This window comes from Carettochelys insculpta, chromosome 5 (assembly GCF_033958435.1).
Source record: "Carettochelys insculpta isolate YL-2023 chromosome 5, ASM3395843v1, whole genome shotgun sequence".
In the NCBI taxonomy this organism is placed as follows: domain Eukaryota; kingdom Metazoa; phylum Chordata; order Testudines; family Carettochelyidae; genus Carettochelys; species Carettochelys insculpta.
Window position 1 is genome coordinate 43627037 of NC_134141.1, and position 27249 is coordinate 43654285.

At 42.9% G+C, this 27249-nt stretch overlaps 1 protein-coding gene across 4 annotated transcripts in view; it reads left to right on the forward strand.

The window, feature by feature from the left end:
- CSNK1G3 (casein kinase 1 gamma 3) overlaps positions 1-17015 on the forward strand; it is a 102569-nt gene extending 85554 nt beyond the window's left edge. For 3 of the 4 annotated variants that reach the window (XM_074995011.1, XM_074995013.1, XM_074995015.1), the window contains 3 exons: positions 6579-6685; positions 7378-7401; positions 14623-17015. In XM_074995011.1, the coding sequence (XP_074851112.1) occupies positions 6579-6685; positions 7378-7401; positions 14623-14677 (186 nt within the window). In that variant the 3' untranslated portion in view covers positions 14678-17015. The remainder of the gene's footprint in view (positions 1-6578; positions 6686-7377; positions 7402-14622) is intronic. The other variant, XM_074995014.1, reaches the window with a different exon arrangement.
- The last annotated feature ends 10234 nt before the right edge of the window (positions 17016-27249 follow it).

The window sequence follows — 27249 nt, forward strand, 5'->3', positions numbered from 1 at the left end:
ATGGGGTTGGGGAGCCAGCAGCCCCACACGGAACCAGAGCTGGAGCTGTGGATGGGAAGCCAGTGTCTCCCACCTGCCCCGCACGGAGCCGTGGCTGGGAAGCTGGCATCCCCCAGCCACAGCATATTCATTGCAGCACTTTGTTAGTATTCTCCGATCAGCCTGATTACCATGCCCCCTTTGAAGCAGGGGGCAAGTGTAGACATAGCCATTGTGTATTTTCTTTTATTTTACATGTTTTGAGAAATTTTCTGTAAAGTGAATGGAAACAGCTGAATTTTAGAAGGGAAACAAATTAATAAGTCAGCATTGATACTTGATATCAGCTGTGTGTTGGATCACCAGTTTTACTAGAGGTTGCTGTATTCTGTCTGGAGAAAATCCTCATTATAGCTGATATGAGTGCCAAGTTCAGGAAGCAACATCTCTTCTACTTTGAGAATCTTGGTTGATTACTGTATTATTGTGTCAGCTACACAACATGCTGCATCTACACAATGAGATAAATTCAAATTTATTTATATTAGTTTTCTAATTCTGGAATTTATATGTTTGATTTTGACCATTGTCACTTCCACTGTGCTCCCCACAAAGTAGAGTCATTGCTGCCACACACACATTGGCGAAAACTGACTGTTGCAGTAGTGCGTTGTGGGAAGCTATCCCACAGTTCTCTAGTTCCTGTAGCATTCTGGGTATGCTCACTGGTCTTGACATCATCTTCCAACATTGCATTTTCCTCATTCTTATCCCAGTCCCTGAAAATATGTCAATCCCTGGAAATAATGCAGAGACCCTCAAAATTAGAAGAATGAATTTTTGGTTTCTTCCCACATTACATTGCCAACATGGGTGCAGTGATTGTTTTCTCAGCTGGCCATCCACTTGTCTCACTTCCCATCATTGTGTGCATGTGATCCCTGAAATGAATGCAATGGCCCAGACTGTGTTTTTTCAAGTGAGGAGGATAGGAAAGTGTAGGAAAGAAGAATTTTTGGTTACCCCCTTCACTATATTGGTGTTGGGGAGAGTCTTTGGCTTTCCTGTGCATTACAAGGCTTCCGTGCAACAACTGTGTTCTCAACTGGCCATTCACTGAGTATCCCACCTCACATCATTGCGTTCATATGATCCCTGAAAATAATGCCGGGGGCCAGACTGTTTTTTAAAGTGAGAAAAAAAGAGGATAGGAAAGTGTAGGAAAAAAGAAGTTTTGGTTTCGCTCCCACATTATATTGCCAACACGGAGGGTGGTGAATGTACTCTCAAATGGCCATCCCCTGAGTGTCCCAATGCCCATCATTGCATGCATGTGATCCCTGAAAGTAATGCAGGGGCCAGGACTGTATTTGAAAGTGAGAAAGAAAGAGGATAGAAAAATGTGGGAAGACAGAATTTTTGGTTTCTCCCCAGCAGCAGCAAGCCCCAGTATGGGCCAAGGGGGGAGGTTCAGAGGAGGGAGGGCCAATTGAGGTGATCCTTCCCCAGTGGCAGCAAGCCCCTTAGCCACCAGGGGAGACTTCCCTACGGCAGCAGCAGCAAAGTCCCCAGTATCTTTTACTCCCTGGGAGCTGTAAACGCACAATTGGTAGCATGGTCAGCACTGAATGGCAGTCACATCATTTTGTTGGGTTGGGCTGGGCTGGGGGCTACCCATGTGATGTGTCTGAGCATGGGAAAGACCCAGACTGTGTGGTGCCTGAGGGGTAGGTAAGGGGGTTTGCACACAAATGTAAACAGCTATGAAGAAGTTTCTCAGCATGTTTTGCAAGCATGACCCCCAGCACAGCCTTGTTGACATGGGGTGTGGTGGGGCATGGGTTGGTTCCAGGTAGCGCAGAAAAACATAGTAATTGTACAGACAGAGCTGCAAACTGCCTGCAGGGGCAATTGGAATGGGTAGATGCACTCACAGCCCTAATAGCATAGAAAGAAAGAAGCCATTTCTCGGGCTCTCTTACAAACATGAGCCCACAGCTAAAGGCTTGCTGCTCCTACTTGGAAATTCATGGTCTTCCTGTTACTGGAGAGCACTGACCAGAGTGGATCACTGAGAAGGACGTTATGGGTTACATACGGGACACCTCTGGGGGCTAATAAATTTGCTTGTAAGATGTGGCGCTTCCACACTTGCCTTTAATTGAAATTCTGAATTCGAGCTTGATGCTATGCTTGTCAGGTAACTACGATTTTGTAATCTCGAGATTAGTGCACCCAAAATTGAGCTAATGGTCTTTACAATGAAAACAGACACATGGTAAAATTGAGTTAACTGAGTTAAATTTGAATTTATCTTATAGTGTAGATGCAGCCCATCTCACTGCAATCACATTAAGTATCAGTGAAAGTTCATTGATTCTAAGCTATAAGTGCATATGTTTTCAAACCAAATATAATTGTAAAGTCACATTTTTATCTGTAAATTTCCATGTAAAAAAGCGGGAGGTTGCAGGGAAGAAAAAAAAAGTTAAATGTTACTAAAGGGTCTGGGCAAATTGACCCATTAGTTATGATTGTGGTTTTGTATTTTTTTAAAGATCCAAAAAATTCTTTAGGACATGCTATCTAAGAAAAATTAATATTTTTGTTATTTAGTCTTTTTAACTTTACCCCACATTAAAGGCAGCTAGCAGTTTGAGCTATGGAGGAAAATCCTTTATTTCTCTGCACTAATCTACAGTCATTCCTCTGTTTGTCCTAAACTTGCGCCACATGAAAAAGGCTGACTCTGAGACAGTCTGTTTTCTTAGTTTCTGTAACTTCATTAGTGGAAAGCAACCTGCTACTGTACATTGCTTCAATTCATTAGTCAGCCTCGTATGTCTTTCATAAAAGTTGGTCTCTGTTCCTGAAAACGTCACATGAATAGCTGATTGATTGTTTCCTTCTCTTCTTGGATTATTAACACACTATGCACTTGTAAAGACCTTATTCAGCAATTTGATTTTTTTGTTCCTCATTCATTATTGTGTCCAGTTAGCTAAAAGACCTACTTCTTGCTGCTGGGATATCATTACATGCAAGAACTGAAGAATGGCCATACTGTGTCAAACCAGCGGTCCATGTAGCCCAGTATCGTGTCCTCTGATAGAGTCCCATGCTCACTGTGTTGAAGGGAATGAACAGAATAGGAAACAATAAAGTGACCCATCGCCTGTCATCCAAGCATCTGGCAGCAATTGTTGAACCTATCCTCCATTAATTTATTTAATGTTTTTTAATCCAGTTGTAGTTTTGGCCTTCACATCCTCCTCTGGAAATGAAATCCACAAATTCCCTGAGCTTGTGTGAAGAAGTACTACTTCTTGTTCATTTTAAACCTGTTAGTTTCATTGGGTGACCTCCTGACACTTCACTTTCTCCACACCATGATTTTGTAGAATTATATTCCCTCTTATCTCTTTTTTTTTTTCCAATCTGAATTGTCCTACACTTTTATACTCTTCTCATACGGAAGCTGTTCTGTGCCCCTATTTTGTTGCCCTTCTCTGCCCCTTTTCCATTTCTAATGTATGTGTTTTGAGATGGGATGAGCAGAACTGTGTTCAGTATTCACAGTGTGGGCATACCAGGGATTTATTTAGCGACATTAGTGGGTTTTTTTTTTTGTTTGGCCTTATTGTCTATCCCTTTCCTAACGATTCCTAACATTGTTATTTTTTTTGTTTTTTTTTCTTTAAATTGTGGCTGTATATTAAGTGGGTGTTTTCAGAGAAGTAGTCACAATGTCTACAAGGTCTCTCTTTTTTTTTTTTTTTTTTGAGTGGTAACAGCTCATTTTAGACTTCACCATTTTGTGCCTACAGCTAGGATTATGTTTTCTCATATCCATTACTTTGCATTAATCAGCATTGATTCATCTGACATTTTGTTGCTTAGTTTTTCATGATCTCTAACTGTTCACTGTCTGCTTTCGACTTAATTTATATCATCTACAAATTTTGCTATCTCACTACATATTCCTTTTTCTAGGTGATTTGTGAATAAGTTAAATGGCACTGGTCCCAGTGCTGAGTGTTTCTCATAGACTTCTGTTTTGCTTCTCAAGGAGGTGGCGTACACAAATCGATGGGAGTACACAAACCTCCTATCAATTTCACATGTCTTCACCAGACTCGCTAAATCGATACTTGCTGGATGCATCAGTTGTCTACCAGCAAGTGTAGACATGTCTTAAGTTGGAGTGGAGCTGATCAAAACACAACTAAGAACAGAAGTCCAGATTCTAGGCTGTTAGCTTTCTTTGGACGAAGTTTTTTGACTAGGTCAGACAAAAATTTCCCTTTTTCAAAATTTTGCCCCACTTAGGTGAAAGCTGCATTCTTGGCCAACACATTACGCAGTTAAAGCTAACAAATTACCACATTGCTGTATCAGATATTGATGAGTGTAAAAGAATGAAAAAGTACAGGAATGCGCTATTGAGGAAAAGTAGTATGCAGTATTTTATATCACGCTTCAACCAGTAGTCATCTACATGGGATGCTTGATGTTTGGTGTCAAGAGCCAATATGTTATAGTGATATTTAAGTAAGTAGGTTTTTTTAGGTATGTCCATGTTCTTGCTCTAATTGCTGTATTTTCATATTTGTAGTCAGTAATAAAAAAGGTGCAACAGCTGTGTGGATTGCTAGAGTTTCTCGAAGAAAGGGTGTTTTTTTGTTTAAATGCTGGCAAGAGCAAGGTGTTTGTTTCTTTTTTTTAATCTTATTCTTGGGAAAAGGTTGACCCATTTTAGCTGACACATTTTAAAAACAAAAAAAAAAACCCAACAAAAACAACAACAAAAAACTTTGAGCAGACTCCTGTCACAGAAGCATTCAATCAAGATGGTTGAACATTGGCAGTTATAAGAAATGAAAAACTGGTTTTTGTAGTAGAAAGTGTGGGGCCACCTTAATAGTTAGTGCTATGGGCGCTGCTTACAATTTCATTAGTAGAACTTGTGAGAGTAATGCAGTAAATGGCACAATAGGAGTGATTTTTCTCACCTCTCCTCTGTCTCCTTACGTAAACCTTAATTCAAAAAGGTTAATCTTTTGAAGTAGAAGTTCTTGGGCCATCTTCCTATTCCCTAATTGTACTGTTGATGTGGTTGGTGAGCCCTGTCTATCTCATGCAGTGTCATCCTATCTCTTGTTCTCGACACCATGCTAAATTTCATGTGTGTTTTCTTCAGGATTCTGCCACATTATCTGAGCTGGAATTGTATTGTCCAGCTTTTCAGCACCAATCTACTAAATCTGCCTTTGCCGTTAAAGGATTGATTCCCCTAATCTGACTTGCACTCTGGCTTCACTTACCCCTCAGGAGGCAAACTGCCTGACATAAAATAAGGGAGAGGGTTCTGAAATGGCATAATTTGACTTGGTGGTGAGGGCAATGAGTGAGCATTAGTAGATACGCATTAGTTAAAAACTAAGCCAAGTGCTCTGAGAAAACCAGAAAGCCCTGGGAAGTTGGAAGGGAATTTTGGAGGCGATGGGTATAGAAGTTAAGAGCATATCTATTTGGTGTGTGTCTGTTAATGCTCCTATGTTGCAGGGAAACTTGAGAGCACAGATTTTGGGCCTTGGAGCCAACCGTCTTTCCACCCCAGGCCAGTGCTTTTTTCAGAAAGACCCATCTGGTCGATTTGGGACAAGGGAGGGGGCTAAGCAATGCATACAGGCCATGAAGTCAGAGCTAGTGCTGTCTGTTGATAGAAGACAGTATCATGTATCAGGTGGAAAACAGTCTTGATGCCTACTCTTGGGGAAACCAGGAGCCATTAGAGAGGCCTACAAATCTTGTAACTACTGATCAGGAGCAGACAGCCACAGCTTTGTGAAGCCCTCCTTTCTATGAACTGGAATCGCAGAGATCAGTTGGCCCATAGGGAGGGTGACATTCCAGGATGCTTCTGAAGTCATATTAAGCTTGGCAGGTTCCATATGTGCCTCCACTTCCATCTATACTGCATATTTCTGGATAGAGGGAAACCTGTGGCTCCTTATGTTCTCACCTACCATTCTTGCCAAATCATCAAGGCATATTTTTGCTTTGTCTTAGTGCCTGTAACAAAGAAAGCTCAGGATCTGGGCCTATCAGTCCTTAATATTATTGTGCTGCATGTAGGCAATGTTGAAACTGTGGACCTTAAGGTGGCATAGCTGCTCTGCTCGAAGGTCACCCTGCATAGCTTCTCTATGTCAGCACAATTAAACAACCCCCAAAGCATGACAATAGCTATGTCAGTGGGAGATGCATTGTCCACACTGGTGCTTCTGTCAGAGAAACTTACATTGGGCAGGAGTGTGTTTGCATATCCTGAATGATAAAAGTTTGCCTACAAAAGTGCCAGTGTAAACAAAGCCTCAGTCTGCCATCCTTTAAGGAGTCAGTCATGTAGATGGCATTTCTCATAGCAGTAGGAGGGTGAGTGCATGGAGCAAAGTTAGTAAAGTGCATTATAAAATGATCATGGTGGCATATAAAATGGTGTATATAAATACTCATCCAGATTTTTCAGTACGTAATGCAGTTTCAGAATCCTATGTGTGCACCTGTGTAACTTAAAATACTTTTGGTGATTGCAGGTTGTAAGCTCAACAAATGGAGAATTGAACACAGACGACCCAACGGCAGGCCGTTCAAATGCTCCTATCACAGCCCCCGCTGAAGTAGAAGTAATGGATGAGACAAAGTATGTATTGTTTTTGCTTGTTAAAGTTTGAAAGACGGTGATTTGATATCCTCACCCCAATAAGCTAGCCAGAATTTCAATTATTTATTAGAAGAAAAACTGGCACGTGTGCGCACACTCTCTCTTTAGCTCTGTCACCTTAAAATTGTTCTACATCTGCATACAAATGGGAAGTGGCAAAATATTTCAATATTTTTGAGCTTTTAATTATGTGTGCTTCAAATAATTATGCATTAGAATATATATGGTCATTGATGTTGACTGCATTATTTAGTTAATGTAACATTGTTAACTTTGCAGTACAGTAGGGTCTCAATATTCACAAACCTATGGTTTGTGAATTCAATTATTCACAAGTGATCACTCCCCCGAGGCCTCCAGGGCACTGAGTGCTGGCAGCCGCCCCGGCCCTTGGAGCTCTGGGCAGGGAGCGCCAGTAGCCAGGGGCTGCCATATTCATGAAATTCAACATTCGCGATGCTTCTCTACACAGAACCCTTGCGAATGTTGAGGCCCTACTGTAGTGAAATTCATGATTGATTTTGACATGTTAACAACTTGGTAAGGAGTTTTACTGTTTTTTAATCATTATACTAAATGAAAATCTTAAGTGAGAATTGTAGGACTTTTTTTTCGTGGTGTATAATGTTCTGACTTTCTTTTTTTTTTCCCCATTATTTTTTTGTGCATAGCTGCCAGAAAGTGTTGAACATGTGGTGAGTTCTGAAGCATAGGCAGGCAGAAATAGCTCCATTGGTTTTCTTCTGATTGTGTGGCTTAAAACCTTATTTTTGTGGGAGGGAGATGTAAAATGGCAATTACAATTGGAAAACCTATACAAAAGTGTTTGAAGTATATATTACCACTAGATAGCCTGTCTTGGAAGCAGGAAGAAGTACCAGCGTATTAAGGAGCTGTTTTGCCTGCTTCAACTCTTGCTTGTTTCAAGTGGTGTAGTCTGTGTGCCTTTTTCATTACAGGATCAATGCATTTGTGTGGTGTTTTGCTATGCTGTTTTCTTAGGGAAAAAATGGTGATTTCAGTCGTTTTCATATTCAGATAATTTAACATCTAGAAAATAACTAAACTGAACTGGCACTAAGTACTAGAAAATGTTTGAACAATGCATTTTTTTTTAAACATAGTCCCTACTAAATTATTAGTCATTGACAACTTGCTAACTAATTACAAAAATTTAACTGCAGGATATATAACTTTTTAAGTATTTGTCAAGAAACCAGGTTTTTGTTCTTTTACCTAATCTTTGCTCCCTCTGAAAATATGAAGCTAAAACACTGCCATCTTTTTCAGGGTTGAATTAGTTCAGTGTTTCTCAACCTTTTTTATAGAGTACCCCTTTAAAAAAAGTATAAGTACCCCCAGAATTCTCTCGTGTACCCCTAAGGGTACATGTAGCATCAATTGAGGAACAGGGTCCTGAAGTAATCTGAGCTCTTGAAACAAGTGCTGTTCAGCCTTTCCAGATTACTGTACTCTTTCGTGAGTCAATTTGTTTTGCATTATCACCAAGTTGCACCTCACTTAAAAACTACTTACTTACAAAAACATGCAAAAATATCACAGACTACTGCAAACTTGCTGACTTCCTACCATCTTATTATCAAATAAATGAATTGGAATAGAAATATTGTACTTACATTTCAGTGTAAAGCATATGAGGCAGTAAAAACAAGTTGTCTGAATGAAATTTTAGATTGTACTGACTTTACTAGTGTGTTTTGTGTAGCCTGTTGTAAAACTAGGCAAATATCTAGATGAGTTGATGTATCCCTTGCAAGATGTTGGTGTACCCCCAAGGATACATGTTTCCCTGGTTGAGTAACACTGACCTAGTGAGCCAGATAATTTGTTTTCCTGTAAGTATCCCATTGCCAGCAAAGGGACACTTTATGACTGCCAGCCCAAAAGTATTTTACTGTTTTTACTCTGTGAATATGTAATATGAATGTGTGCACACAAAATATACATATATTTTATATTAAATATACAGATATACTTTGATATCACAAACTAAGGTGGTGAAATCAGGGAAGCATTTACATCAAGCTTAATACTTTAATTTAAAATTAGATTTTATTGTGATGTTTATTACGTAAGAGGCGATTTAATTTTTATACAGACACCATACGTTTGTGTGATGTTTTATTGTTTTAAGACCATGTTCTCTCGGCCTCGCCCCACCCCCAATCTATTATCAAACTTTCAGACTTGGTCAAGAATTTATTAATGTTTATTCTGCAGAAAACTTGTTTTTCACAAAATCCAAATTTTCTGCAGGAAAAATAAAATTTTGGCAAAAGTGACAATAAAAATATTGTCCTCAAAAATATTGGTTTCAAGTTGTCGTGAATGGAAATACATTGATTTCTTGAATCAGATCAAAATATTTCATATTAGTTCAGTTCACTGATGAATCATATTTAACCTGTGATCCACTATGACCTCTGGATCCCTTTCTGCAGTCCTCATGCCTAGACAATGACTTACGATTTCGTGTGAGACTGATTAAGTGAAGTACTTTGCATTTGTCCTTATTAACCTTCATCCATTTACCTCTAACCATTTCCCCAGTTTGTCCATATGTTTGTGAATTCTGACCCTATCTTCCAATCACTTGCAATTCCTCCCAGCTTGGTATCATCTGCAAATGTTGTAAGTGTGCTCTTGATGCTTTTATCTATATCGTTGGTGTGGATATTGAACAGATTGGTCCGAAAACCGACCTCTGTGGAACCTCACTTGCTGTGCCCTTCCAGAAGATGAAAGTTTCTACACCCATGAGCAAAAAATTTAGAAAACATGATCAACAATTGTCACACAGAAAACATTTTTAAGTGCATAAAATATTTGTTAGTACATGTGAGCATGCCTTGTAGATTTTGCAATACTCCTTTCGTATTAAGTATAAGAAATTTTAACATCCCTAGATATTTGTTTGCATATTTAAAGTTGTGATAGTTGTATACTTCACACACTTAAAGGCACAGAAAATGGGTGCACTATTAAAACTTTTATAGCATTTCAATAGTATCTTTGATAATGAGGCCCTCTAGTGACAGTATACTTAAACATGGCAGCATTTCTGCTACAAACTGTATTTTTCAATAGTAACAGAGAGGGAGCCATGCGAGTCTATATAATGTCAAAACAAAAAGCAGTCAAGTAGCACTTTAAAGACTAGCAAAATAATTTGTTAGGTGAGCTTTCGTGGGACAGACCCACTTCAGACCATAGCCATACCAGAACAGACTCAATATTTAAGGCACAGAGAACCAAAAACAGTAATCAAGGAGGACAAATCAGAAAAAAATGATCAAGGTGAGCAAATCAGAGAGTGGAGGGGTGGGGGTGGGGGAGGTCAAGAATTAGATTAAGCCAAGTATGCAGACGAGCCCCTGTAGTGACTCAGAAAATTCCCATCCCGGTTCAAACTACGTGTTAATGTGCCGAATTTGAATATAAAAGATAGCTCGGCTGCTTCTCTTTGAATAGCTGCGCAAAAATCTTTTTTTCAGTAACACACGTACTCTTAAGTCATTAACAGAATGCCCCACTCCATTAAAATGTTGACTAACTGGTTTGTGGATCTGGAGTGTTTTGATGTCTGTTTTGTGCCCATTAACCCTTTGTCTAAGGGAGTTAGAAGTCTGTCCAATATACAAAGCATCTGGGCATTGTTGGCACATGATGGCATATATGATGTTAGTAGAGAAGCATGAGAAAGTGCCCGTGATTCTGTGAGTAACCTGGTTAGGTCCAGTGATGGTATGTCTAGAGAAGATATGCAGACAAAGCTGGCAGCAGGCTTTGTTGCAAGGAAAGGTTCCAGGACTGGTGTTCCTGGGGTATAGACTGTGGCTGTTAGTGAGGATCCTCATAAGGTTGGGAGGTTGTCTGTAGGAGAGAACAGGCCTGTCACCTAGGGCCTTCTGGAGCTTGGCATCCTGATTAAGGATAGGTTGTAGGTCTTTAATAATTTGTTGCAGTGGTTTGAGTTGGGGGCTGTAGGTGATGACCAGTGGTGTTCTGTTCTTGGCTTTTTTGGGTCGATCTTGGAGTAGCTGGTCTCTGGGTCCTGTGGCACCTTATAGACTAACAGAAAAGTTTTGAGCATGAGCTTTCGTGAGTGCAGACTCACTTCATCAGATGCTGGTAACACAACTACCCCTCCAATACTTGGTCTCTGGGTATTCATCTGGCCCTGTCGATTTGTTTTTTTACTTCTCCTGGTGGGTAGTTCAGGTTTATGAATATTTGGTAAAGATTTTATAGTTTTTGGTCTCTGTCAGTTGGATCAGAGCAAATGCGATTGTATCTAAGAGCTTGACTGTAAGCAATGGATCTAGTTATGTGTGCAGTATGGAAGCTAGAAGGGTGTAGGTAAGTATAGCGATCAGTAAGTTTTTGGTACAGTGTGGTACTGTGTTCTGGTCTGGCTATGGTCTGAAGAAGTGGGTCTGTCCCACGAAAGCTCACCTAATAAATTATTTTGCTAGTCTTTAAAGTGCTACTTGACTGCTTTTTGTATTTTTCAAGGGTTTGTAAACTGTATACATTTAGAGACATGAAGTGGAAGAGGTAGTTTCTTTTATCGGAGTAATTTCTGCTACTGAAAGAGACAAGCTTTCAAGCTTACGCAGAGCTCTTCTGATCTAGGAGAGAGATTCAGAATATCACAGCTAAATGAAATAGTGGAAAAGAAGGGTTTTGCAAGAATCCGTTTAAAGTAAAGCATGCAGTTAACACCTGTACAGTCATAGGATAAAGAAGAGTCAGTGGGTTGTATATTGCTGTAGTGAGCAATACATTGTGTCTTTATTGAGTCCATGATTTTTGGTGCCAAGCAGACTTGTGAATTTGTTTCCAAGCTCATCTTTTGTTGGGTTTTTGGAGGTTTTCTTTGAGGATGAAGACAGATGTCAGATGAGTGACAATTTTTTTTTCCACTATGGTTGACATGGTATTTTAGTGTTCTGTTTTCTGTGTGAGCTCATTTTAGAGTGTAGTAATGGTCTGGTTTCATCCATGTAGCTTCTGGGGCATTTGATACACTGGATGAAGTACACTGTGTTAAGATAAGCATGTGTAGAGCCCACAAATCTTGAAAGGTGTATTATGGTATTGATCAGCTTTGCAGTGAAAACGTGTATTTGTTATGGGAGAGGCTTTAAGGTTTCAGGAAGGATTTTTTTTTTTCAGGATATGGCCGTCATGAAGTATGGATTGTAAATTTTAGGGGTAACCTATATGAGTTCCAGTATAAGGTAGCAGGTGATAACTAGAGGTGTACAGTCAGACGGTTTTTTACTGTATTGAAGTAGGTTCTGTTGTGGTATATGGATTGTCCAGTCTGACCACAATCTACCTTCTTTGGCAGGGTCTACATGGGGGTATTGCTGGCAGCTTCAGGCTAATGAGCAGTCTCGCAATTGCAAATGGCTGCTCATTAGCATAATCACATGACTAATTAGCATAGCCTCATGAGAGCCATGCTGCCAGCAGAAGTTGCTACCAGCAGTAAACAGGCTGTTTAGACGTACCTCGGTGGCAAAAACTCCCTCTGTTGCAAGTCCGTTAGACATAAGGGGCTCATAATGGGGGGGAAGGGTGTGGTTTGCTAGCAGAGGCACATCTACATGGCCTGTTTACTGTTGGTAGCTGCTTCTGTCAGCCGCAAGAGCTCACGTGGCGATGCTAATTAGCCATGTGATTATGCCAACGAGTAGCCATTTGCAATTGCAAGACAGCTCATTAGCATGAAGCTGCTGGCAATATCCTTCTGTGTAGACCCAGCCTTGGAATTTTGTTGAGTGAAGGTGGTTTTAGATCTATTAAGGTGAGTATTAAGGTATAAATTTAGCTCTGTGTTAAATTTTGCAATAAGAGCTTTTATATTGGGAAATTTTAAAATAGATATCTACATTTTCTTACGTAAATTTAGGTATATTTAAATAACATTGTTCCAATGTTTTTAGATGTGTTCCAGTGTTTTTAGTTGTTAAATGTGTATTTGTGGTATCAGAGCTTTCAAGAAAGTTTTGTGATTTGGAATGGCTTTTGTGGGAGGAACAAAATTGACTTTATTAATACGTAAGCGTCAAGGATTTATTTCCATTTACCAATAGCTTTTGATTTCAGCATTACATAGTGAAATCTTCTTTGTCGGGCTACCACATTAGATCACATTTCATCGCAATTAACAGAATAATAATTAATAGAAGAGATCTTTGTAATAACTATACTGCTAAGATCCTGAAGTTCAGTGAGTGGACAGGAGATACTGCCTAGATTGGTAAAGGATGGAATTTTTCAGCATGCTCAGTGACAGTTGTGCAATGTTCACATGTTGTTGGCATGGAAGGAGCAAAATAATTGTGAAGTAGTACAAGCACAATATCAGAGAGGTAGCCATGTTAGTCTGTATCTTCAAAACCAACAAGAAGTCCTATGGTACCTTACAGGCTAATAAATATTTTGGAGCATAAGCTTTTGTGGGCAAAGACCCGCATTTGACAAAGCACGTCTTTGCTCATGAAAGCTTATGTTCCAAAATATCTGTTAGTCTATAGGGTGCCACAGGACTTCTTGTTGGTTTTACAAGCACAGTATGGATAATGAATAAGGGCAAGTCTTCACTACTTGCTGGATCAGCAGGCAGTGAGCGAGGTAGCGGGCTGATTTTAAATCAACAGCAGAGTGCTCTCCTGTTGACTCTGGTGTGCCACCAAAATGAGAAGAGTACAGTAAACCCTTGATATTATGAACTAATGGGGAGGGGAGTCTGTTAAAATGGGAAGTGTGTTTAAAAAAAATCTGAATGTTTACTCACCTTCTCAGCTCCTCTCCGCTTGGCACTGTGGCTCCCTGGTGACTCCTGCAGGTCCCAGCACTGCTCTGCCCTTAGAGCAGTGGCTCTGTGGCTCTGAGCCACCAGTGCTCAGGGCAGACTGTGGGGGCTCCTCACCTCTGAACCTCCTGTGCTCTGCCCTGAGCACAGGGGCTTGTCCTGGCTCTGAGCCAGCTGTACTCAGGGCAGAGCATGAGGGGCTCATCAGGCTCTGGGCCTCCACTCTCTGTCCTGCCTCTGCTCTCTATCCCAGCCGTGGGGGTGGGGTGAGGGGGGGACCAGAGGTGACAGCAGCTCTCCCAGCTGCAGCCAGGGACCCCACAGCTGCAGTGGTCCCAGCCACAGCCAGGGACCCTGCAGCTGTAGTGATCCTTTTTTCTTTGGAGGGAGGATAGCAGACATCCATCATTACAAATGTCTGGTAAAACGGGGTCTCCTATATCAAGGGTTTACTATAAGGGGAATTGATCAGAGAGCTTCAGCTGCAGACTTATTGCAGTAAGCATACCTAAGTACATTGACTTCAGTTAGGTTAGTCACATAGCTGAAGTTGTGTAACTTAAGTGGACAGGACACTATAGTATAGACAAGGCCTACGGCGGGACTTATATCTGATAGAGAAGGGAGGATACAAAACTATCACCCCTCAAACAGCAAGTTAACAAAGTGTTAATGTGCTTCAGCAGGGTCCACAGAGGGTTTGTTAATCCATAGGCTGGCTAGTCTGTGGGATAGATTCACACACCAGTTTGCCAGGAACTAAATGTTTATTCAGATAAGCTCTGAGTGAACTGATAGTACAAGGCTAAATCCTTCTGAGAGCTGGAGACATCACAAACTGAGAAAGGAGCCCGAGTAGCAAATCACCGAACCTTAAGATTAAATGTCCTGGCATTATGCCACATTTTTTGTCAGACACTAGATGATTGTGTCATGCTTCCAAAGGTGTTCTATCTAATTTAATTTATCTGCATTCTTTTAATTTAAACAAGTATGGCATTAGATTTGATTTTTTTTAAAGTGCTTTCATTGTTTTCCTTAAATATTGTTTTTCCTGTCACACTTGCAGGTGCTGTTGTTTTTTCAAGCGAAGGAAAAGGAAAACCATTCAACGCCACAAATGACTCTGGAACCAGGAAGAACATGAGGAATTATTTTCTTATCTGCTGTCTTGTGATTTAAAAAAAGAATTGTTTCTATCGTGACCACAAATTATTTTCAAAAACACTTTCAAACAAAAATGTCGTGCATCCATGCTTTGGTTCATTTGTATTTTATTTTTCATCCATCTCTTCTGGAAGCTTTAAAGTTTTGTCGAACATGAGTGTTTATTCGACCATCAGTAAATGGACCAGTGAAATGGTACAGATGAACACTGCTATCTTCAGTAGAACTAAACTTTGAAATATTTCTTCTGTCCTAGAAGCAACTAGCAGTGTCTTAGCTGAAGGCCGTATTGTCAGAGGTCATAAGCTAAACCTGTTTTTTTATGCCTTCTATAACAGCATGTTGAAAGCAGCCACTCCACTACCACCACCCGTCCCCAAATGGATCATGAAAACATAGTTTCCTGGGCACTTAAAAATTATTTGACAGTCTTACCTTATTGTTTGTGACATCTGCATTGATTGTTGACTGTTACTGATGGTACTGCCATCACAAATTATATTGCATTAGCATTAAATCCTCTCCATGATAGCATGGTACAGTCACTACCTGGAGATAGTGAGGAAAGAAGCTAGATGGATTCAGCTGATGGCAATGGTGTATGCAGTACTCACTAATGAGCAAAAAGATATTATCCATACAGTCTGGGTTTGAAGATATGCTTTTGTTGCGCCTCTAATGGCGTTGCAGTGTAGTAAAAATGGCAACAGTGCTTGTACAAAAATACAAATGTTCGTATAAATTTGTGCTTTTGGTTACATTAGATAGGAAGATGAAATATCTTCAAAAGAGAGAAGATATTTACGAGTCATGAAATACACTAAGAGGAAATATATGTGAATCTGCCTAAAGTGGAAAGAGAGTTAAAGCTTAAAATTGCCATGAAGGCCACTGTTGAATGACTGTGTCCTTCTTAAACTGAAAATTTGGATGTGCCATGTACCTGTTTAGTTCTTGTTGGTGAATTATTTTACTCTCCGATTTTAAAAAAGCAATGGAAATGGGTTGAACTTATACTGCCTTCTCTGTGTACTAGACTGTAGTACCTAAAACTTTGCTGTGGTTTTCTGGAACTTTCTTACCTTTCTGAATAATATTGCAGTTGATATAAGACATTGCCGAAGAGATGGGGCAGGTACTTCCCCCATGGTCCTTTCAAGTGCCTGCAATATCTATAAAACAGCTGTTCTGTAGAAAAGGCAGCCCATTCCATTTTTCCAAGTCTGCTTTCTTTAAAGCCATAATGACAGAGGTGTGCTTTTGTCATATTTTAGCTGCCAGTATCTGAAGAGATGGACTAAAAGGACACAAGTGGCTGGACAGACTTGTTGACCAAAACTCAGATTAATTCTCACAATTTTTTAACAAAGAGCCTGCTAGACCTAACTTGTAAGGTTTTTTTTCTGTCAACGTATGTCCTGTGGCATATTTATTTATTTTTAATGTTTTGTAGTAACATTCAAAATATATATTAAAATAGATGAATGCACACCTTTGAATTCATTATTGCATTTACAGGGATTTTAGTTGTATTTTATAATTTATTTTTTCTTAACTGCCAAAACTGCAGTGTATTGTTTTGATGAGTGATGTACTCATAAAAATGTGTAATCTGGTCATTGTCACTGTTGCTGTTAATGATCTTGTTAATTTTTTGTTTTAAAAACCTGAGCTTGGCCTACAAAACTATATACTGTATAACGGGGTCAACAGTTTCCACTCTACCTGTTTGCATTACTGATTGTCTTAAATTCATGGACAGTTACATAATGTTCTTTATTCTGAGTTAAGCTGAAAAAGTAGGTTGACTTGACCATTCTAATGTGCAGTTTTTGACCAAATTTGTCACTCCATAATATTTGTAAATACGTGCAGTATTGCATTTCTTATCATACAATGGTTTAGTATAATTCTCAAGGGGTGTTTGGCCTGTACAGTGTTTCTATCATCTGAGTTGCTTACACACGAGATTGTATATTAATCCAATTATGGATTAAATATAAAAACTATAAAATCTGTTTATTTGCTGCAAAGACCAGTATCTTGACCTTTGCTTTTTTAGCAATATTTTAAGTGCTCTATTTTAATGCTGAGGGATATTTCCCTCTGGCAGAACACACTGGTCAACAATAAGTAAAGCAGGTATGTTCAGGTTAAGCCAACAACGTTTTGCATTTGTATGCTGTTCCCTTCTGAATTAATATAGTCAATATTGCCTGAATGTCTGAATAATAAAATACAGCCCTGTTTAAAATTATGTAACTGAAGAAGAAAAAAGAATAAAGGTAGTTTTGGTTTTTTGTTTTTTTTTTTAACTTGCCTTATTCCCCCTTTCCTATGGTGTTGGATATAGCGGATGCCCTCTGTGTAGGGTCTGCTAAGCAGTTATAATCTATCTGGACTGCTCGAACATTACTCTTGTAAAAGAAAGTCACTAAAAATTGACAGCCTCATGATGCATTTAGACAGCAAATGGACTGAAGTGCATAAGTCCAACTGGAATCTGCTCTGTGGTATGATATTCACTCTTTGGGACCTGCGCCAGGGTTGCAATAGTGTATTTGCCACAATATCTGACACACAATTTTAACAAGAACATCCTACTGGAGTTGGATGTCCAGCACTTTCCTGTGTAAGACCATGGTTTTAGTTGTTACATTTTCTATGGCATATTCCTTTCTCAGGTGAAATTTTTAAACTTTTTTTTAACAATTGCTCAGTTTCTAAATAAGATATGGAAAACAATACGTCGGTTTGCCTATGTTGCCATGAGGTGGGGGGAAGTCTGCCATCTCCAGTTGGCTAGGAGATTGAGCCCACATTATCATTTGCTAGAATGAAACAATCATGCGTGTTTTCAGGGTTTATGAAATGCAAACAGGTACAGAATGCTGTAGTATGTCTTCTCAACAGTAGTTATACAACAAAAAGCTTTCCTGGGGACCAGCTCAAGATTGGATTCAATCTCCTCCTGCCCCCACCCCACCCTCCGCCGCAGGAACTAAGGGCATCACAAATACAGGATGCATTTCTGCAATCTTGGCCTCTAACACAGACATGAGACCTTTCTTTCTTTTCCTGATATCCCCTGTCTGATTTACTACACACTGTCCCACCTCTATACAAATGAGGCAAGGTTCCTACAGACAACTTCCATTCTTTGACTGTTTGTTCATGTCCATTCTAAAGAAGTGTTCATTGACTCCAAGAACTGCCATCAAAAATTTTCTCCCTTGGGCATATCCATCATGTCAGCTGTGGTGTTCCTTGGAGTTGAGCACTTGTAGTGCCAGCCTACACAGAGGCCTCTTAGTTCCAGAGACCATCGTGGGTGGTAAAAAAGAACCACTTCATCCTTGGTTCTTCAAGTAGTCCTTCTGTGGGCTTTTTCAAATTTAATTGTATTTAGCTACCTTGTTCATAGTTAAGTTTCAGTTTTTAGACACAGATTAGCTGAACAGTGCTCAAGGGAAAGGGGTTAATCCCTGCCTGGTAATGGAGCATGCCTTTGTCTCTGAGCTTTAAACATTGTGCCTTATGACACAGGCCTGTGCCTGTGAATGACCCCCATTCCACTTGCCTTAAGTGCTTGGGGAAGCCCATGTGGGAGCACTGTAAAATCTGTGAAAACTTTAAGCTATACACCAAAAATGGTTAGAGATACTAGGCTAAGATTTAGCCTCATGGAAGCAGCACTGCAATCTGGGTTACTTAGACTACGTCAAGCATGTCTGCCTCACTAAGGAGCAACCTGACAACTCTTTGGAATGCCCAGCAATTACCCTCATCTTTCATACTGAGAAATGTTCCATTTCTTGAAAGCCTCAGCTTTATCTGCCACCCCTAGTGCCAAAGAAACATATTTTAATGAGGGAACTTCAGCTCTACTGTCCAGTGGCAATGTTGAGGGGGAAAAAACAGAAAAAGCCTGCTGGAGTTTGATCCTCAATCCTGAGGTAGAGAGCTGCTAATAGAGTGCCTCCCTGTGGGCGTCCCTTGCTCTCCAACCCATGCAGCACTGTTGACTCTGGCCTGGGAATGGATACCTTTGAGTCCAGCACCTATGGATTCTTCACAGAAGAACTACCAGTGTTGCAGTGGTACCACCACAACCAGAGATGATATCTACAGCAAGAAATTTACAGTCCCTGCAAGTACTGTCATCAACAGCTATCTGGTAGCTGACAGATATAGCACTAGCAGAAAGGACATCTGCGGCACTGAAGCTGTAGATGCCTTCAGAAGGGAAACTGGACACGATGGTCTGTTCCTGTCTTTTCACTCCCAGAACCACTCGCTGGCACCAGTATGCATTCCTCCACCCTGATCTACAGGAAGGGAGTTGTCAGAGACTGATTCTGAGGCAGGATCATATTCCTCTTAACAGAATCGGTCACCATCGCTCCAGTTGGCACTGTTTGGCCGTGGATCTGAGTCAAGGCATCCCACACGTGGTGCGGCCTCAAGGATAGTGGCAGATGCCAATACAGTAACATTTCTGAACACATGGGCTTTCCCACTGATGGAGGGGTTGCAATCTTGAAGGTCAAATGCCATGGTATTGGAGACCGAAGCACCATTTCACTTACGAGAAAATCCAGGTTCCAACACCAAGTCTAGTTCTGAACATCAACATCCTGGTCCATGAGACCTGTCCTGTGCTGAGCATGAAAAAGTGTCCTTTATCAGTACTGGGGTCATTGTACCCTTCTCTGGATGAGGCTGTCACGGGAACAGGTATAGTGCCCACCCAGGATGATTACAAAGCACACAAAATGCTATTCAAGAAAATGGCAATTTTGAGATCCAGCTAGAGGAGATCAGGGAGTCCTCCCATACTCTGGTAGGCATTCTAACAGCAATGGGCCCTTTAAGAGTAGCATTGTCCTGGAGTGATGCTATTATGAGCCATATCAAGGCATTGTGGCAGACCCCAGTGTCCTTTCAGTAAATGGCAAAGAAAACTGAAAAGTACTTTGTCCTAGCTAAGAGGTGAAAATCTCTTTATACCCACCCACTACTGGGTGCTTTGTCAGCCACCAATGAGCAGGAATGATAGGGGCCAAGCCTTCAAGACCAAGGGCTCCAGAAAATTAGACCTCTTCAGTAGAACGGCCTCCAACTCAGGATTGAAAATCAGCAGGTGTTTCTGAGCAGGTTGGTTCCTGGGACACTGTGCTGAAATTTATGGAGTAGCTACCACAGGAGTCCATGTAAGAATCTATAGCTCTCATGAAAAAGAAGCCAGCTCAATTGCAAAGATATCCTCGAAAGCAGTTTAGATGTGACATACTCTACAGTCCAATCCCTGGCCTCAGTGGAAGTAGTGGGTAGAAACCTCTTCAATCTTCAGGCCTATCAGATGAGGTTCAACAGCCCTTCCAGGACCTTGTCTAAGCTGCAGAACCTGAAGGATGAATGGGCCACCATGTGAAGTCTCCAGGACTGTATACACCAGCACTCTCTAGGAAACATTTGTAAGCTTTATTCTTCCTACCACCTGTCCAGCAAGATTATTATAGGAGGAGGCACAGGATCTTAAAGGGAAGACCTTCCCAATCTTCATCTACATCTCCTCCTCCTTTCCCCTGACACATTGTGGGGTCTGAGCAAATCTTTTGATGACACACTTAGGGACATCAATCCTACTTGCCCTGTCTTTGTGGACTGTTTTATCCCATTTCTATTGGGTCTGGATCCATAGTACTTCAGAGCACTGGGTACTAAGCATGATAGCAGTGAGATCTACCCTTCAGTTCAGTTGTACTCCCCCGTTCCCTCCATTCTTCAGGGCCCCATCTCACAACGGTCTTCTAGCCCAAGAGGTGTAGTTGCTCTTAAAGATGGGAGCTGTGGAGGAGTTTCCACTGGAGAACTGGGGCAATGGGGTTTCTATTCCGTTTATTTCCTACTTCTGAAAGCCAAAACACAATCTCAGACTAATTCCGGACCTGCAAAAGCTCAATGGATAAATTTTTCTTGGCCACCATTGTCTCCTCCCTAGATCTTGAACTGTTACACTGTGCTTGATTTGAAGGGTGCTTATTACCATATCTCAATCTTTCAAGAACACAGAAGGTTCCTCAGGGTCATCATGAACCATGTTCACTACCAATTTGCTCACCTCCCATTTGGCCAATCAGTGGCCCCTTTAGATTTTCATGAGGTGTGTGGCAGTCATCACAGCTTTCCTCAAGAGACACGGGGGTTCAGGTCTGTCCTAATTTCAGCAACTGGCTGGCCAGAATTTGAATCAGGTGGTCAGGTGGAATCCAACTTGAAGTTAATACAGTCCACTTTCCAGAATTTATATCTGATGATCAATTATGCTGTGTCTGCATGAGAGCTCTCTTTCAAAAGGCTAAATTTCAAATAACGATCAAATTCTAGGCTTTTGAAAGCACGTGGCTTAACACACAAAGTGGATCAAAGATTCGATCCACCCTTTCAAAAGGCTTCTCCATTCTTTTGAAAGGGAGCATCCACACATCTCTGGGCGCTCTTTCGAAAGAATGGGGCGTGAGGTGCTGGGGATGGGAGCATATAGCTGCCAAGTCCTTCCAGGACCCACGGCCAGATGCTTCCTTACAGGGCCTCTCCCAAACACCCCCAGTCTGTACAAGTTGTGGCCTGTTGAGCTGCCACAAGCAACGCAGAGCCCAGTGTGCAGCATAATGGAGTCCAAGCGCCTGCTCCTGGCTTTAGGCGCCAACATCCTGGGCACTGTGCTACAGCTGTTGTGCACAATTATTGCAGTCATCTCCTTGGGGTCCACCCACCCTGGGTCCCACTGGTGATGCCTCTGGGTGCCCTGGAGCCACCCTAGCAGCTTAGCCTGGTGTGAGAAGCTGGTGCTGGGACAGTGGGACAATGCTAAATGGCTGTGGAACTTCCTCATGAGCAGGTAGACCTTCCAGGAGCTCTGCCACTGGCTTGCCCCTACACTGAGGCACTAGGACACCACCATGCAGCCCGCTATCCCCCTTGAGAAGTGCGTTGTGATTACTATATGGAAGTTAGCCACCCTGGACAGCTACCGCTCTGGGGGGCATCAGTTCATGGTGGGCAAGTAAGCCAGGCCCTGGGTCACTCTCCCACCATGGTAGGGGGGGAGGCTCCTGGGCAAGGGGACCCTTGGTTGCAGGGGGCCAGGAGGGAGATGGGGTGCAGGGGCTGGTGCCCAAGAGGAGGCAGGGTGTCAGGGGACAGGGTGGAGGGGCTGGGAACTACCCGCCATGTCCTCATAAGAGTGCACATTCTCCATCCCAGGCAGGTCATCCGGGCGATCAACCTGATGCTCTTCCACAGCATTGTTCACATTGGGGACCTGGACACAGCCATTTGGGGGTTTGTAGCACCCTGCTTCCCAAACTCATTTGGTGCCTCACATGGGGGACACAACCCCATCCAATACAACAACAGAACTACCAGGTGGTAGTCCTCCAGATCCTGGTGGATCACAAAGGCTGGTTCTTGGTGTGGGCAGGCCGGACATACAATGCCTGTGTAGTCTGTAATTCTGGTCTCTGCTGGTGCATGGAGACTTGGACCTACATCTCCCAGCAGGTGCTCCTGGCTGGTGATGTCACTGTGCCATTTTGCATCATGGTGGATGCCGCCTAGCACCTCCAGCTGTTGCTCATGCGTTCCTATACTGGCCACCTCGACCCTACCCAGGAGGCCTTAAACACCTGCCTCAATCAGGCTCACAATGTGGTTGAGCAGGCCTTTGGGCGCCTGAAGGGGAACTGGTGGTGCCTCACCTCACCCTTGGAGGTCAGGGTGCAGAATGTGCTGCAGGTGATGTGCACCTGCTGCACTCTCCACAACATTGTGTAGGGCCAGTGGGCCACCTTTGTCCAGGGTGGGTGGGTGGCCAAGTCCAGCCCTGGCTATGAGCAGCTGGGATGTTGCCCCCAGTTGCCAGATCAACTGTGATGGGGTCTGCATCAGAGAGGTCCTCTGTGAGAATTTTGCTCATGAGCCCTACTGACCCCCACCTATAGACACCATACACATCCCCCACCATCTCCTCACCAAGGACAGGGGGATCTTTGGAAAATAAAACTTTTACTTTACACTACCATGTTTGATCTAGTGAACTATTGACTCCAAAACTCTCTACAATGGATGGCAGGGCTCAATCATGGCAGGGGTCAAAGGCTGAAAGTCCCAGGATCCCCTTCCTCTCTGGGTTCGGTGTCCATGGCAGGGCTGGGATGGGGTGGGAACCACTGGTAGGTAGGGCTGTGGGAGGGCTGAGGTGGGGGCGGGGGTCAGCAGGGGTTGGCATGGGGAGCCAGGAGCTAGGCCACATTGGCCATGTGCTCCCACAACATCCTGCTAATGTCTTCCAGGTTGGACATTAGCCTTTCCAGGCCACCCTCTACCAGGCCTTCTCCAGCCAGAGGTGTTGCTTCGCCACCTCAGCTAGGTGGAGGCTGGTGGTGTCCTCCACTGCCCGCTGCTGAGGTCTCCAGCTACAGGCCCAATGAGGTGGTGCTGGGGGGCATGCCTGGTCCTTCTCCACCCCCTCCTGATGGCTCTCCCAGCCCTCGGATGGCATAGCTGAAAGGAGAGGATGGCATTTCAGTCCTTGATCATGGCCCTGAGGTCAACACCTGCCTGTCCCTGGCAGCAACCTCCCCGGCCATGGGTACAGTGGGCATGGGGTATCGCAGGGGCATAGAGGTTCCCTACCCATGTGGGACAGTCCCCAGGCATAGTGTGGCCCCATCTACCTCTTGCCATGCATGTGGCTTACGGTGCTGTCCACAGGTGTGGGTGTTGGCTGTCACCAGTGGGCATCATGGTGTGCCAGGGGCCACAGCTAGCTGGGATGTGTCCATGCCAGGACCACTGGGCACGTGCATGGCCCCTGGCAGCTCTATTGCCCCTGCCCCACCATGTGGGGTACATGCCCTGCTGTGGTCTTACCGGGGGGTCCTCAACAAAGTCCAGTGATGCCCGACTCCTGGTCACTTGGCTGGATGACCAGGAAAGCATGTCGATGATGAGCTCCCCCTCGTCGCTCGACGGCTCCAAGGTTGTGTCTGGCCCCTGGCTCTGGCTCCCTGGGCTTCTGCGCCAGCTGGTCCACAGCAATGTCCAGGACGGCAGGTGGCAGGGAGCTGTCCTGGGACCCCATGATTGACCGAAGCTCCCATTAGTAGGGGCAGGTGGAGGGACCTGCCTCATCCCTGGCCTGGGCGTAGCCCTGCCAGCACTCCTTTAATTTACTCTGGACTTGGTCCGGAGTGCGCTCCAGGTGTCTCCTGGTGCTGAGGCAATAGGTGAGGGAGGGAAGATGTGATGCTTCACTTCCATCTCTCTCAACATCTCCTTTCAATGTTCGAGGTCATCTCGCAGCTCCGGCTCTGTCCAGGAGGGCTCCCCCCCCTCCTCTTTTTTTCCTGTTTGTAGCTCCTGGGAGGCTTGTAAGGGCTTGTTGGAGGGAGGGAACCCTAGGGATCCTGCAGTGAGGGGGCTGCTGGCCATTCTCTTTCTTTCGGTTTTGTGTGTGGGGGGGTGCCTATGAGGGTGTGCTGAAAGAAGCTTGTGGCTGTGCTGCTAGCATGCTCTCAGCTTCTTGCCATGGGGTTTCTGGGTCTGTGCAGCTTTAAAGGCAGACAGATGCAAAGATCATAGAGCCCCACTGTTACAGGAGAGGGTGTCTCTGTGCTCCAGCTGGAGGACTCCTCTTTTGAAAGAGCAGGCTGTGGAGCATCTACACATGTCTTCCTTTGAAAGAGAATTTCAAAAGGGGACGCTCTTCCTAATATCGGATCGGGGTAGGGATTTTGAAATCTGCACCATATTCCTCTGCTTTTCTTTTGAAAGATTGCATTGTATGTGTAGATGCTCCTCATGTTCTTTCAAAAGAGGGCCAGAACTTTTGAATTTATTTGCACGTGTATACACTGCTTGAATGTGCAGACTTCTACTCTCTCCCTGGTTGAAAGGATAGAATTTATCAGGGTGATCCTTGATTCGATCCAGGCCAGAGCCTTGGTTCCAAACTGTGGTGGTTACAAAGGGCCTCAGAAACCACAACATCACCACACCAAGGAACTGCTTAAAGCTCCTGGGCCAGTGGCATATTGCACCTATGTGGGGCAGCATGTGAAACTTCAGATCTCTCCAGGCATTGCTGGCATCTGTCTACTTATCAACCAAACACCTTTTAGACATGGTCATCACAATCCCCCTGTCGCTGAGGGCCTCCATGTATTGGAGGCTCCTATATAGAAAGGACTAACTATTCAGAATCCTGCCGGACTATTCATGGCCATTGAAGACAAGGTGACAGGTCTTCCAGTCTCAGTCCAGGTCCCTGCCCTAATGGCACCTTCCACAAAGGCTCAAGCATCCGCAACAGTATTCATGGCACAAGTTCCTGTCCAGGACATTTGTAGAGTGGCAACATGTTCATCGGTTCCCATTTCAGTGTCAAGCTACACCACCACCCAACAGCCTAAAGATAATACTGAATTTGGCCTAATGGTGTGAAAATCAGCATGTCAATAAACTCCTACCTTCTACTTGCACAGCTGCTTGGGAATCACCTACTTTAAAATGGACATGAGCAAGCATTTGAAGAGAAAATGGTTACTAACCTTTCTATAACTTGTTCTTCAATGTCTAGTCTCCCGTTCCCCCAAACCAGCAAGAAAGAACAGAGGGGGCTGCAGATTGACAGGACTCTTTATTACTGGTACTGTGAGTGACTGACTCCTGGAACCACTAAAGCCGACCAGGTAACACTGGCAGGGTGAACTTTCCAGAGGCAATGCTTACGGCAAGTACATGCCTATGTTGGTATGGACACAAGCAACATTTCTTGAATAAAAACCAGTTTCAGCAATGTTATTAACCAGTTTTTACTACACTACCTTATTTCAACCCGAGAACAGGCACATCCTGGGAAGCAGGGATTCTGTAAATAAAATCATGATCATGCTCTTAATTATAGCACAATGCATGTATACAAGGGGTGGGCAAAAGTTACAGGCAGCCATAATTCTGGAACTTCTGAGCATAAGTGCTCGACTTTGCAACTTTAATGTAACTTTTGTGTGTAATTTATTAGGTTCTTTTGTAACGTGAACTGAAAAAAAGATTAGTTCATCAGTGGGGTGGGACCTTTAAATCCATAGCAGATAGCTGTCTGGAGTTAAATTAAGAGTGCTATTAGTTGTCATCCTACACAGGCACCATGAGACCTAATTTACCAGGGAATTTCACACATACTCTGCTGACCACAGAGGAGTGGTTGCATCAGAAATCTTGGATTTCATTCCCAAATTTTAGAGCGGACTACTCTTCAGTGGTCATCCCTCTTTCTGTCCCTTTTCCTCTCTCAGCCTGTCCCTCTTCCAGTCCTTCCTTCAGATCCTCATCCTGCTTTTTCTCCTCGTACCTCTCAATTCTCAAACCAGGGTTCCAGGGATTTGAAAGCAGAGAAGAACGTGAGTTTCTTCTCCATTCCTGTGCTTGACATTACAGCAGCCCCTGGCAGCTGTAAGTAGCACTTGCAGAGTACATTCTGCAGTTTAGTAGTCTGAGGTGAAGCATGCCCAGTATAAACAATCCTCAGTTTTGCTGCCAGACTCTGAACTCTACTGAGCGCATATGAGTTGGGATTTCTCAGAAGGTTGTAACTTGGACAAATGAGGACAAAAGATGCCTTCCTGACACAGACAGCCCATCTATACCTCCTGATTTTGAAAATTTTGCTCCAAAGCGTGAGGCAGAATTTTCAGCATGGGAAATTTAGACCCAGACTATTAAAGCTTAACCAAATTATAATCAGCAGAAAACAGGGTCTTTAAGTCTTGGGCAACCTTTACTATAGATGACCTTACCAGCTCTGCCTATAATACCCGTGAGGAACCTATCTTGCTACATCTGCAATAAAATAATAGAAATTACTTCTTCTGTCCTTACCCTCAAATCTGTGACCATGACCAGTCAAAGATAAAGGTGATTATGGACTAAAACTTCCTGCTTTCTAGATGTCCATTGCCTACATCTCAGGTAATTCTCAGATGGGGAATCATATATCCTTTTGCTTTCTATTTCTTTTAACTATCAGATATTCCAGCCTTCCTCTGCCCTTTCTCATGTTGTGTCAATATCACATTATTTGATGAATCACAACTCAAGACGGGGCCCTGTATTGCACTGTCACTTACGTCATACTCCCTGCAGATAGAATGAAGCCAGGGAAGTTTAAGTTGTACTTGTCCCAAGCACAAAGTTCTGAATTTCATTTTTGAGACATTTTGCTCAAACTATGAGTGCATGCGTCTGTTACTTAGCCTGCAGGGTCTTGTGGATGAATGGATTTGATTTTTTTTCACCCTTTACCTTCTATAATGTGATCCTCCGGTTTTGAGATTCTTTTTTCCCATGTGCGAGATTTACTCACAAACCTGGAATTCTGAAATACAGGGGCTTTCAAGTTAGAGCCTCAGGGTGCAGTTTTCAGCTGAGCATCCCGTTTGGAGGTGGTGAAGTTTGTACTTAG